Below are 13266 nucleotides of genomic sequence, written 5' to 3'. Positions count from 1 at the left end.
TATATAGATTCAAAACAAAACCGTTAAAATTTCATAATTTACATAAAATTATTAGATTAACATCAAAATATTTTTAATATATTATTAAAACACTAAAATAGAAAATTTATAAATTAATAAACATAATTGATTGCATATATTTTTTATCAATAAAAAATCTACGCATAGCGTGGATGCAAAATCTAGTTTTTCAGTGTATTTAAATCAACAATAGCTTATAAGTTTTCAGGGTGTATACATGAGATTTAAAAAGATAATTTTATTAGTTCACATCAACATTCAAAATTAAGAAATTTTACAAATTCTAATATTATTGCTGAATAAAGAAATTTTGTATAAAAACTTCATTTGTCCACCTTAACATTAAAAATTTCTAAATTCTATTATTATTTTAAAAATTATTAAAGATTTTATATTAATAATAAAAACTAAAATAATTAGCATTAAAGTAGGAATATTTTACATTTAAATTAGGTGTTTCAATTATATAAAATAATTCAGAACAACTAAAATGGTAAAACATTCAAAAATTTTCACATAATTATAATAAATTTTAAGTTTTTATGTGTATGCAACTATTTCAATTCAAAAGAGAAAAAGAATAGAGTTAGCTTTCACTAAAGAAAGAGTCATTATAATGTAAAAGAACCAATTTGGCTTAACTATCTGTTTAAATATTAGCTAAATAAAGAGTATGATGAAAAGAGATATTGACAAAGCCACTACAAGCCATTTTAATGTTGAAAAAGAGACCGTAAATCTCCAAAGTTTGGACACGGGATTTGAGAAGAATGATAAATTCCAAGCAATCTGAGAAACATGTCAAGTTATTAATACTCCACAATTTTGATAAATTAAGCGCTGAGAATAGAGAAAGAGGTTCCATCATTAAGGCAAAGGAGACCGAGATATCTGAGGAAGATCTTTGGAGTAACATGGCATCTGATGGGGGTTAAGAAAGTAAAATAATTTGTATCTGTATTATTTTTAAAATATATCGATGATGAAACTAAAATGTTGGAAAACAATACTTTTTATTTATTTGAAGAGCTGAAGTATAATTTTTGATATTTGTATCATTATTATGATTATTAAATAGCATTTGATTATTGTGTTACATTTTAGTTAGTTTTAGTATACTAAAATATAAATATTATATCAAATTATAAGTTTTCCAAATATATATATAATAAAACTATGAAACCTCACAAATTAGATATCATTTTTAAGATTAAAACTGCAAATTGTTTTAGATATATTATTAGTTTTGTTAATATACATAAAATAATATATTAGTAAATATAATTGATTGTATATTTTTTTTATCAAAATAATAGTTAAAGAAGTGAATAAATTCAAAGAAAACATAACAGATCATACCAAGAAGAGACTTTGATGATTGTGTCATCGTTGCGCCTTGATTAGTAAACAAACAGTCGCATGAGATAATGTTAACGTCGTTTGAACGTTTGTGCTGTTCCAAATATGTCCTAATAATTCACTGAGAGATCAAATAGAATACAATCTGAAAACCATAAAATAAATAGAAAATCTAACAATAAAAGGGAAAAAATGTTCGACCATAAAAAACCAACATTTTAAACCATTAAACCAATGTGTCTTAGTTGAATAGAAAGATCACAAATCAAAACAAAATAAACGAATGAGTTAAAAGAACTATAAAGACATCAACCTTCCGAAAGTTTCTTCACCGGACCAATTCTATCCACTCGCCTATAAACCATGATTGCTGTGACCTAAGGAAATAGAGAATGAAAAAATCAGAACTACAAATTCAGCACCATTAAATCAAACATATCAATTAGAAACATATAATACCATAGAGATACAGATATGCACTAATAATATTAATGAACATAAAAGAAAATCTGTTACACCCTAGAACAAAATCGAAAACTAACACGTAATGAATATGAGAAAGAGAGCAAAGTATTTATAAGAAAATCATCCTAGGGTTTAGGTGGGTTTCCTTTTTTATAATAATTATACTGCATGTTTTTATATGATCTAAAAAACAATTAGAAGAAAAACAAAGCGACAGAAAATATAAATAGACAAACTAACAATTAAGAGTTTTAAAGCAATACCTCAACTCTTGACGTTCATTAAGAACCCTTAAGAACCACATAAAGAAAAGAATTCGACTAAATTGTAGAACAAAAACCAAAAAACAAAAAAATTTACTATACGGAATGAATATGAAAGGAATATTGAGTTACCTTGCCATACCGATTTTATATCTTAAAAAAAGCAAAGAAAAATAATTAGATCGTCAAAGAAAACGAAGTCAATCGTAGTAGTTAGAATAAGAAATAAAAGATACACAATTCAAAGGCATACCAGTTTTGTTGGTGATATCAATAAATATTAACAGAGTTAAGATTGATTTTTGTTATGTGAGTGATTGATCTAATTCTTCTGGTTTCTCCTCATCGTCTGCTTCTTCTATTTGGTCTTCCTCATCTTCTAGCCTTTTCTTAGAACCCTTGAAAAAGAAAAGTACACGTAACAAAAAAATCGACTAAGAACGGAAACAGAAAAACCAAAAGACTACTATGCAATGAATATGGAAAGGATGCGCCACAAGTCCACATTGAATTATTATTTGCTCCCAATATTTGCTATTTCTTCTATTTATTTCATCCATATACCAATCAAAAGATCAATTTCATAGCAAGTACAACAAAAACAAAGATATAATAACAAAGAATAGAGATCTATCGTTTCGAGAAAAAAAACATTGTAATCTAAACTAAAACATAGATGAAACTCAGTTATTATACCTTAAAACCAAAACAGAAAAAGAGAACATGTAATGAATATGAAAAGAGACATAAACTATCTATATGAAAAGGTGTTTAGGGTTTAGAGTTTTTCCATTTTTTAACTATAATAAATATCGATATTACCAAATCATTTTCTTTAATTAACAGAAACGCATTTTTCTTTTAAATTTAAGCCGATAAACATAAATACAATATTATCAGATCATTTATTAAAGATTGAATTCATTAATTATGATGAGAAAATTTTTTATTTTGATTTAAAAAAAACAAAAAATATCAATATTTCCATATTTTTAATTAGGATAAATATCAATATAACAAAATATTCTTCTTTAATTAATCAAAATCTATTTTTATATATTTATGTCGATAAACATAGATCATTCCATTTATCAACGATTTAATTATTTACAATAAAGAAAATTTTTGTTTTAGTTTAAAACAAACAAAAATGTCATATTTCTATTTTTCGAAACCTAGATAAGTTAAATAAGATAAATAAACATCGATACGATATTATCATTCTGTTTATCAAAAATTTAATAGTTTACAATGAAGAAAATTTCCGTTTTAGTTTAAAATGAACAAAAATATCATATTTTATTTTTGAACTCATATTAATTATATAAGATAAATCGATTGAGAGAAGAGGAGTATCATAAAATTCTGAAAAAAACAAAGTACTAAAACACATTGAATCAAGTTAAGGGATTCGAACCTCCTACAACCGCCTACCTATGAGATAAGAATTTAGGTTATTAACGAACACAACTTGTGTTAGTATATTTTTTATTCAGTCAGATGCTAAGTATACATTTTATTATCGACCAAAAAATGGTATTGGATTTTTTCTTTTCAGTTATGGCTTTCGTCCACATTGGTAGATTTTAATGAATATTTTTTTAATTAGATTTTATTTTTTATAGTAAAATAATCAAAACTACCAATCAGAATAGAAATTTTCATTAATGGCATAATAATAATTTACTTTAACTTCACCAAAACACAACAAAAAGTGAATTTTAAACCACAAAACTAACCACTTCATAAATAATATAATAAATAAAAACCTGTCAAATAGACACTTATTGGCACATAAAATAGTCAGCAGCTAACAACATGTAGTACTCTTACAGATCAAAAATTCAAGAGTCATTTACATATAAACACAAAATAGATGTGAGAAAAAAAAAAAAACCTCAGCCATATAAGTTTAGACGTTGAGATCATTTTAAAGGAGAAACTGAAAAAAAAAAATTAGCAGAAAGAGGATACTCGATAAAACCTGCATCCATGACTTTCATAATAGTTATAAATAATTAAATATTATATTTTCATACTTGAAAAAAGAAAAATTGTGGGTCGATGTGAGAGTGTATGATTGGAATCTTTGCTTTCAGTCAAAAGTAGAAAACACACTTTCCAGGTCCTCCACATTTACATTCTTCATACCTGTAATTTAAGAAATTAATTACCCACTTCTAACATATTCCAATAAACCCAATTTGACCATTGAAAAATTGACCCAAATACATTGAACCGACCGACCCCAGACTCCACATGATATGAGCCTAGCCAGAGCTTTTTTTTTTTTTTTTTTGTCAACCTAGCCTAGCCAGTTTAAGCACACATAATAGTTATATATAATTAAATATTATATCCATAATTCAATTAAAGAAATATGATTTTTATCTCAACATAAATCCAAGATATAGTTTGCAAGATTTACTGATAAATAAAACATGTAATTGACTTAAGGGTTCGCTAAGATTTTTGGGGTTTCACCAGATTTATAATTAACATGTTTTGACATTATCCGGATGGGATATCGGATTTCTAATTAACATACATATCTTGACCTCGAATTTACCAATCTGAAAACATTGATATAAGAAGGGCCGACCCAAAGCTAAAGTCCGTGAAGCAATGGCTTCAGGACAGCTCAAAAGATATTATTTTAGGTGTAACCAAAAAAAGCCCAAACAAATCATATATATTATAAGCGAAATAAATTTTTAGTTTTAAGCTCTCTCCTTCAATTTTAAAGTGGCTAATTATCCTTTACCTCTCCTTAAAAATCAATTAATATCTTTTAATTGGTTTAAAATAAAATTTTTATATCATATAATAATTGTACCGACCATTGGGTTTTTTATGCTTTATAATCCATTAATTTCATGATTTAGTTTACTAAATTATACTTTTATAACTTAGCGAACCCTAATATCGTGTTTTTGCATTTAGTCGCAAGTGAAAATTATTTTATTCACCGCAACTGAATCAGAAGCGGGTTATATCCAATCAAAAATCCTTTCGATACTTTATATTGATGCCTTGGCAGAAGAAACTCACATCTATAATGACAAGCTGCAACCTAGGAATAGATAGGTTGCTTCTATCGATATATTCATGTGACATCATTACAGATGTGAATTTTAAGCTGCAATATTCATTCGTTCCTAAAGATTATAGGTTGCTTTATCTATATTATCGTTTGGATTGGATTTAGTAAAGAAGTCATATATACTTTTAATCGATGTGATGTTTTTTCTGGGACAAATCGGTTAAATTAGATCTAAATCAATTAGATCTATATGTCATTAATCGCACATAATCGGTCACTTTTGAGTATTCATGTGTTTTCATTTTAAAATATATTTTTTTCTATGTTTGAATTTCAGGTGTTTTTTCGTACGAAAGTTTTAATACTGATAGTTTTTAGATCTAATATTGCGATTTTCCTTGGGCTAAAATGTGGAGAACAAAATTTTTAAATCGAGGTAGGCCGGTCATCATAGATAGGAGATTTACAAAAGTGTTCTTTATATTCTTTTCGTTTATATATGTTGATTTGTACCCTTAGTTTTCTTTGAGTTTATATGCTGAGATTTACAAAGGTGTTCTTCGTATTCTTTGTATCAGTCATCATAGATGAAGATTTACAAAGTATCGTTAGTTCTTTATTTTTGGTATTTGAGTATATGGTTAATTTCAGAAATTATAATTGTATGTATTTATATATGCTGAGATATATCCTTATTAAATTACGGTTTAACATCAGCGACTAGAAAAGAATAGGGGCGTGTGAAGCGAAATATTCCGGCAGTGTTTACGGAAAGAGGTGAGGATAACCTTGCGTTGTTTTCATTATTTGTGTTTTTTTTAATCAAACTTACTATTAATATTTTGGATTGTTCAGAGAATGAATGGAGTAGTAAAAAAATATCTGTATAAAGATTTCAATTTTTTTGTTTTATTATTGTCATCCTGGTTCAGGAGAGTGAAATCCGATTATGGGACCTTACTTTTTTTTGTCGTAGATACAGCTCCCAAATTTAGGCTTTTTTGTCTTCCGAGAAGGTTTGCTTGATTCATCTTCTTTGTTTTTGTTTAGGTTTAATTCAATTTTAGTGTGATCATATAAGTGATTGAAGACGACAAACAAAAATAATTTTGGTAAAAAAAAAACAAAGAATAATTATTATAAGCTGGGTCAAAACTTCTTCTTGGTATGATAACTCTGTTCTATCAGTTTTTTTTTAATCTTTAATTTTGCAAGCTTTTGTCCCTTTAGTTTAAGAGACATGTATACTCACCATCTGAAGGAGAGTTTTAAGTTAAATGTGATTTTAATTTTATACCTAATTTAGTGATTGTATAGTCTTGTTCTACAAAGAATAATGAATCGAAACATATAGGAAGAATAAAGAATCAGAGACAGTATTCAAACAAACGAAAGAAGATAACTTGATGGTTCCATGGTGCTGTTGAATTCATGGATGTTGAATTCAAAAATATTATAACTGGTTCCAAACCCAATTTGAAATGATGCCGGAGGAAAGGTACATAAGGTACAAAGAAATTGTGGTAGAAATGATGTTGAAGATAAACTAAGTGAACAAAAAAGAGAAGAAGAAGAAGTTGAAAAAAAAACAATACTCAACCTATCTATTGTGAAATATATCTTTCATGAAAGTGAAAAAATAAGAAATGCTGAAGATTCTCGGGCAATATCCAAAAGAGATCTAAATTAGAAAGAAAGAGAGATATATAGTAAGAGAGAAGGGGAGAGAGAGAGAGAGTGATGGAAAACATAATAGAAGATTTGATATAAAATTGAATATGCTGAGGAAGAAGGCGAAGATGAGATAAATAAACTTCGGAAGAAGAAGAAGAAGTCAAAAGGAAGAATAAAAAGTCGGAGATTATGAAGATGATAAAGAATGAGAGGGAACAAGAAGTTGATCAAAATAATAAGGAAAAGGCAATGAAAAAAAAAACTTAAAGATTAAAATGAGGAAGTAGATGAAGACTATGACGATGAAAAAGATGACATCAAAAAAGAGAATTAAAAACATAAGTAGAATAAGAAGGTGAATGAGACTAAACGAAAACAAAATATAGGAGGGAGGTGATAAACAATAAATAAAGAATAAAAAATAGAATGTGAAGTAGAAGAAGTTGAGGTTGAAGAACCGATGAAAAAGAAAAACTGAAAAAGAAAGACAAAAGAGGAACCAAAAAAGAAAGAAAAAGAAGAATAGTTGGAGAACATAATAATAATAAAGAAGAAGAAAAAAATCAAATACGTTAAAAAAAAAATGAAATTTACATACTTATAAAAGATGGAGAAAGATTCTAGCGAGGGAAAAAGAAAGTTAAAAGAATACATTCATAATGGACAATGTTGTATTTCTTCATTTTTTTTTGGGTTTGTCAAATTTCTAACATTGTTATAATATTTTTTTCATGTAATTGTGTTATTATTTTAAGAAACATATCTGCCTTAAATGTTTATGTTTTAACTTATAAAACATTTTTGCCAGCGCTAGTTTTTATAAGTGTGTGTAAATAAGTTTGTCCCACATCAACCAAACAGAAAAAATAGGAAGAAAAAATTGCCTATAAATAAGAGTCATTATTCCCATCAAATATTTAAAAGAAAAATCGATTCTAGCTTAAAAAATTCGATTTTGGGCTTCAAAAAATTGGTTTTGGCTTATAAAAATCGATTTTGGGCTTAAAAAAAATCAATTTTGGCTTTTAAAAATTGTTTTGGTTATAAAAAATCGATTCTGAGTTTCAAAAAATCGATTCTGAGCTTAAAACAAATCGATCTTAAGCTTAAAAAATTAATTTGGACTTAAAAAATCTATTTTAAGCTTAAATTTTTTTTTTTCGATTAAGAGCATCATTTTTATAGTACGCTTTAGGTGTCAAATCACTTTAGGCCGGCCAACCTTATTATATATATATATGTTTTTTTATTTTTTTTGGTCGACTAAAGAAGTATAACCTTATTATATAACCTAACCTTTATTATATAGCCCTCGAGACTACGTTTTCAAAGGGAACCTTAAATTATGGAGTATCTTCCCATCTGTATTTCTCTAATCAATTCAATTAAGTATATATTCAATTAAAAAAAGGGAGAATTGTAAATTTAGGACACATTTTGCAAACAATTGTCCTTATAAGATTTTTTGGACTTTTGTCACTTTTGGACTTAATTACCCTTAAATTAAGGATTACATTAATTTCAGAATTCAAATTTAATGCTTAATTTTTTATAAAAAATTCCAAAATACCAAATAAGGAAATAAACTAATTATCAAAAATTACTTATGGAAAGTTTTTAATTTTTAAAAATTATTTTCTACAACACCTAGAAAACGTATTCTAGATTCTACGGTTTTATAGAATATGTTTTCTAGACATTTCTATACAATCTACAAAACCTAGAATCGATGTTCTACATGTTCTTCTTCATTCTATTAGCCGTATAGAATATGTATTCTATAGACTCTTCATCGTTCTACAGCTTCTGGAATACATTTTCTATACTTTTCATTACGTTCTATATTTAACTAGAATGTGTATTCTAGTAATCATTCTTAATTCAACGTAATGTAGAACATGTATTCTATTAAGTCGTTAACAGAATCTGAGAAAATCTAGTTTTCATGTGCTTATCCACCAAACTAAATATTTTCCAAATATTTACTTTCTTTTTTATTTCCATTTTTTTTCTTTTCCACAACGTTTTTTTCTTTTCTGCTTTGCTCTTTTCGCTATCTTCTCACACTTTGATGAAAGACAATCTCTTCTTCAACAAATCGGCTAGCTTCAAATCTTAATACAATAATACCAAACAAATGGAGCTCACTCAGCTCAGTAATTTCCATAAACATTAGAAATAGAAAGTATATGTACATAGTTATCTTATGTTCCTACGACTTTAAATCCACATATCCAGTATCAAACATATCTGTTATCAAACACAGGAACTGTGATGCAGGTGATCTGGACTTCAACTTAATCCTGATCACCAAAAAAGTCTCCTATTTATGATTTGACAATGCTTTAGAAAATTGTATAAGTAAAAGAATGGAAAAAATTTTCACTATGTAGTCTTTACACACAAGAACAGTTCACAAACACGATTACAAGCCATCGAAGACATAAGAAAGAATCTTTAGACTTTACAATTGATAACTCTTGAAATTCTATTTGCAATTCCAGTGGCTCTGTATTTAGCAGTAGTTTCTTCTGCTTGAAGAATATCTTCTCCTCTCTTTGGCTTTCTTGTGAATCACTGCAACCTTATTCTTCATCTTCTCTGCTTACTATGCTTTCTTCTTCTCTAGTTGCTCCTGCAATTCAAACACACAATTCAAACACACGTCTGCAATTCAAACACACATCAGACACATTTTAACTTCTCAACTTGGACTGAACAGAGAAGTAGAATAATAATACATTAATAATAAACATATTTAATTTGTTTGCATGGAGCACTATATATAAAGAAGAACGTGAACACATTATCCCACGTGTCAGCTGATTCCCACTCTAGTTACTTGATTACAATCCTACAAGCTATACTAATCAAGAAAATAGTGATGACAAATCTTGTTTCTAATAAGAATATGCATAAAGTCTCATGTTCATAAAGCAAAACCTTGGCAGAGTAAGATTATATATGATTAAAACCTAATGCAAATCCATAAAAGACAAGTATTAGGAGTTTACAGATTCTGTAGCAATAGTTATGGAGTGGGTGAGCTTAGTTGAGCTCGAGAAATCTCAGAGAAAACATCTCTCTGTTATGACAATGAGAACCTCAAAATAAATGAATAACAACAATCGGAAAGCCTACTCACACTGGTCACTGGGACAAATGGTTGAACAACTGGTGAGCGTTGGTGATATGGCTTTCCAAAACAAAGAAGAAACAGTTTACACAGAGAGGAACTTAGTCATTTCACGCCAAAATAAAAGTGGCAGCACACACAAAAAAAGAAATGCAGAACAAATAAGGGTATTTATATATATATATATGTGTCAACGGGTCGTATACATATACATATGCGTGATTCAAAACCTTAGAATTTCGAAGTCGTCTTCAATCCCGGCGAATAAGGTTTCAAAATATTGCAGAATTTTAAAAAACTAAACAAAAAATACTAGAATGAAAAAATTAAAGGTAATTTTGGGTTTTAATTAAAATAAATCTTAAAGGGACAATGTCTAAGCATTTAAATCTTAAAAGGACAAATGGTTTAGAAAATTGTCCTAAATTTCTAATTTTCTCTTAAAAAAAAGCTGTGGACTCCAAAAAGACATCAAATTCTAGTCCACTCGTCACAGAGAGAACAGTTCTTGAAGGGGTGAACCTCTTCATTCACCCATTTGTTTTCTAACCAATCAAACACATGTTATTTAAGATTTAAAATAAATGAATATTATCTTCATAAAACAATTAAGGTAAGTTGACTTTTTATAACACAAAATTAAAAATTTAATATTATTCAAATGAAATAATTTGATTTTGTTATTAAAATTATTCTTTTATTTACTCTTTCTTATTTTAACCAATAAAAATCAGCTAAATAATAAAATTAATTAAAGTAATTTATCAAATAACATATTTTAAATTTTCTTTTCTAATATGAAAAAACTAAACCCTAAATTAAAATAGTGAACGCAAGCATAATATTAAATTTTTTTAAAAAATTAAAAAATAAAAACTAAATCCTAAACTCTAATCTCTAAACCCAAACATTAATTTTAATAATAAAAAATAAACATTAAATTCTAAACCCTAAATCCAAATATATATTATTAAAATTAATATTTGGATTTAGGGATTAGAGTTTAGGATTTAGTTTTTATTTTTTATTTTTTTAAAAAATTAATATTTGGTTTAGGGTTTAGGGTTTAGTTTTTATTTCTAAATATTTAAAAATAAATATTTGGGTTTACGAGTTAGGGTTTAGTTTTTTTTTAATTTATATATTATGGTTTAGGGTATAGGATTATGGTTTAAAATTTAAAAATTAAATTTTGATTTTTTTATTATTAATTTGTTTTTCTATTTTATTTTTGTTTTTATTTTTTTTAATTCACTTTAAATACATATTTTGATTGGTTATAATAGAAGAGGGGTGAACCAAAAACCAAAGAATTGTTCTAAATCAGAGGGGTAATTTAGCCTTTTCCTCCTAGAAATTATCAAATTATGAAAATGACCATCTAACCAATCAAGAAAAAAAATAACGCACCTTTAGTGATCTTTCCATGCTCTGGCGAAGATACTCTTGAGCCGATTACCGGCGGCGAGTCTCTGACGTCTTTTTGGCGCCGGGAACTTCCATTTCATCCAGAGATTGAAAATGAAGATCAGCTCCTAAACTCATAAACTTCTTCCTCGCCGCATGGCTTCCCCCTGAGAGAATCGCCGCCACAATCATCACCGGAAACTCTTTCGAAACCATCTTATCGTTCCTCGGATCGAGCATTTGCACCAATCGAATCACGCTCTTCTCGTCTCTCATCAGCTCTTTGCGATTCGATCTAACGGTGAGCAACGATTTCGCCGCTTCCGTCGCCGCATCTTGTAACCCCATCGGCTTCGGCGACTCCATTAACCTTATCAACGAACCTAAACAATCGGCGATCGCTCGTTTGTTTCCATCGCTGATTGTTAATCTCACTAAGAAAGAAGCTGAGATCTGTTGCAGGATCACATTTCCGTGCTTGACGAATTCTCCTAATTGGATTATGAATCCCGTCGACGACGATAGAACCCTAGAGATCGAATGCATGGCGGATAATTGAGTGAGAGCAATCAAAGCGTGCTCAATTGTATCTGGATTCGACGATTCCTGAACCAAATGAATCAGAATCTGCAATCCCCTCTCTCTAAGAATCAAATCTCTGAAATACTCACCAGAGGATGAGAGTAAGGAGATGAAGTTTGCCGCCTTTTCCTGTAACGACGTTGAACCGGAGGTTAAGAGAGGGAGAAGAACCGGTACGGCTCCTTCCTCCGCGAGCATCGTTCTTATATCTTCCACGGTGGCGATGTTGCTTATACTTCCGGCGGTGTGCTGAGAGGGAGGAAGGCCGAGGTCTGAGGAGAAGGCCGAGGTCACTGATGTGAGTTGAGAGGGAGGAAGAAGCGATGTCGAGGTCGCTTTGCATGAGGAGTTTTCCGCCGGAGAAAGAAGCGGATGAGCATTGGTGAGAAAGAGATTTAAGGTGTTGGAGATTAGATAGGAGAGAAGGGAGGAGAGTGTGGAGCAGAGGGTTCTGAGACCAGTGAGAAGATTCAGATAAGGAGGAGAGAGAGGTGTTGAGGGAGAAGAGTTTTGAGTGGAGAATTTGCCATTTTCCGATGAAGGAACGGACGTTGAGGGAAGAGAGGAGGAGGAGAGAGAGGACGTTTGTGATGAGGTCAAAAAGTGGTTGGAGAGGTGCAGTTGAGGGAGGTGATTTAATAAGTTCGCCGGAGACGGCGGCGGAGTAGTGATGCATGGAGGAGAGGAAAGGGAAATGGTCACATGAAGGGTTTTTGCTTAGAGAGAAAGGTAAAGTGAAATTGCCGGGAAAGAGAGAGAGGCGTGAAGACGAGTGGTCTCTATTTCTCTCTCTATCTCTGTGATTGTGCTTTTGTGTGTATCACTTTGTTTATGTGTACTTTGTTTGATAACTATACTTCAATCCTCTCTTGATGCCATGATTTGTGTCAGTCTACAAAATTTTTGGTTCTGATTTGTATTTTTTTCTTAGAGTGAACGAGTCAAACAAACGAAATACACGCAAATATAAGACCATGTACATTGAAGGTTTTTTTTTTTTTGGTCAAAGTACATTGGAGATTCATAACAGGTTTTTGGACCAATATTCTAGGTAATTTTGTTAAAAAATAAAAGAAAAGAATCCGTCTCTTAGCTAAGAGCATCCACAATAGTGAACTCCTCATGGAGTTCATCCATAATATTTTATTATTAAAATTTTCAGAAATAAAAAATTTAGAACTCCACCTAGTTTTACTCTTTCAATGGTGAACTTCTCATGTGGGGTTTATAATTGATATTAGACATGCAAAAATCTTAATCAAACAAACATGTTACCTGTTGGGATACACATTAACTCTTCAAGGAATCCTGATATG

General features: G+C 29.4%; 1 protein-coding gene across 2 annotated transcripts; it reads right to left on the bottom strand.

Moving 5' to 3' along the window:
* Nucleotides 1-9165: 9165 nt before the first annotated feature.
* LOC18014825 lies at nt 9166-12931 on the bottom strand. 2 transcript variants are annotated; one of them, XR_002898715.1, is made up of 4 exons: nt 12040-12931; nt 11372-11897; nt 9971-9978; nt 9166-9460 (listed from the first exon to the last, which is right to left on the bottom strand). XR_002898715.1 is itself a non-coding variant. In XM_024154023.1 (3 exons), exons 1-2 carry the CDS (start codon nt 12624-12626, stop codon nt 11417-11419), a joined length of 1068 nt encoding a protein of 355 aa, XP_024009791.1. In that variant the 5' UTR covers nt 12627-12931; the 3' UTR covers nt 9166-9460; nt 11372-11416. The 2 variants fall into 2 exon arrangements, 1 of the variants encoding a protein (XP_024009791.1); XM_024154023.1 differs by lacking the exon at nt 9971-9978.
* Between the last annotated feature and the right edge of the window lie 335 nt (nt 12932-13266).

This window comes from Eutrema salsugineum, unplaced genomic scaffold (assembly GCF_000478725.1).
Source record: "Eutrema salsugineum unplaced genomic scaffold, Eutsalg1_0 scaffold_3, whole genome shotgun sequence".
In the NCBI taxonomy this organism is placed as follows: Eukaryota; Viridiplantae; Streptophyta; class Magnoliopsida; order Brassicales; family Brassicaceae; genus Eutrema; species Eutrema salsugineum.
Note: the sequence above shows the minus strand (reverse complement) of the source record. Positions and strands in the feature narration are given on the sequence as shown.

Excerpts from the sequence above, each read along its gene's own strand:
- LOC18014825 (XM_024154023.1), bottom strand. The coding sequence starts at position 12,626 with ATGCATCACTACTCCGCCGCCGTCTCCGGCGAACTTATTAAATCACCT. Across the intron at positions 11,898-12,039 it reads CTCCTTACTCTCATCCTCTG|GGTTCTATCGTCGTCGACGG; the intron begins GTGAGTATTTCA and ends TTCGATCTCTAG.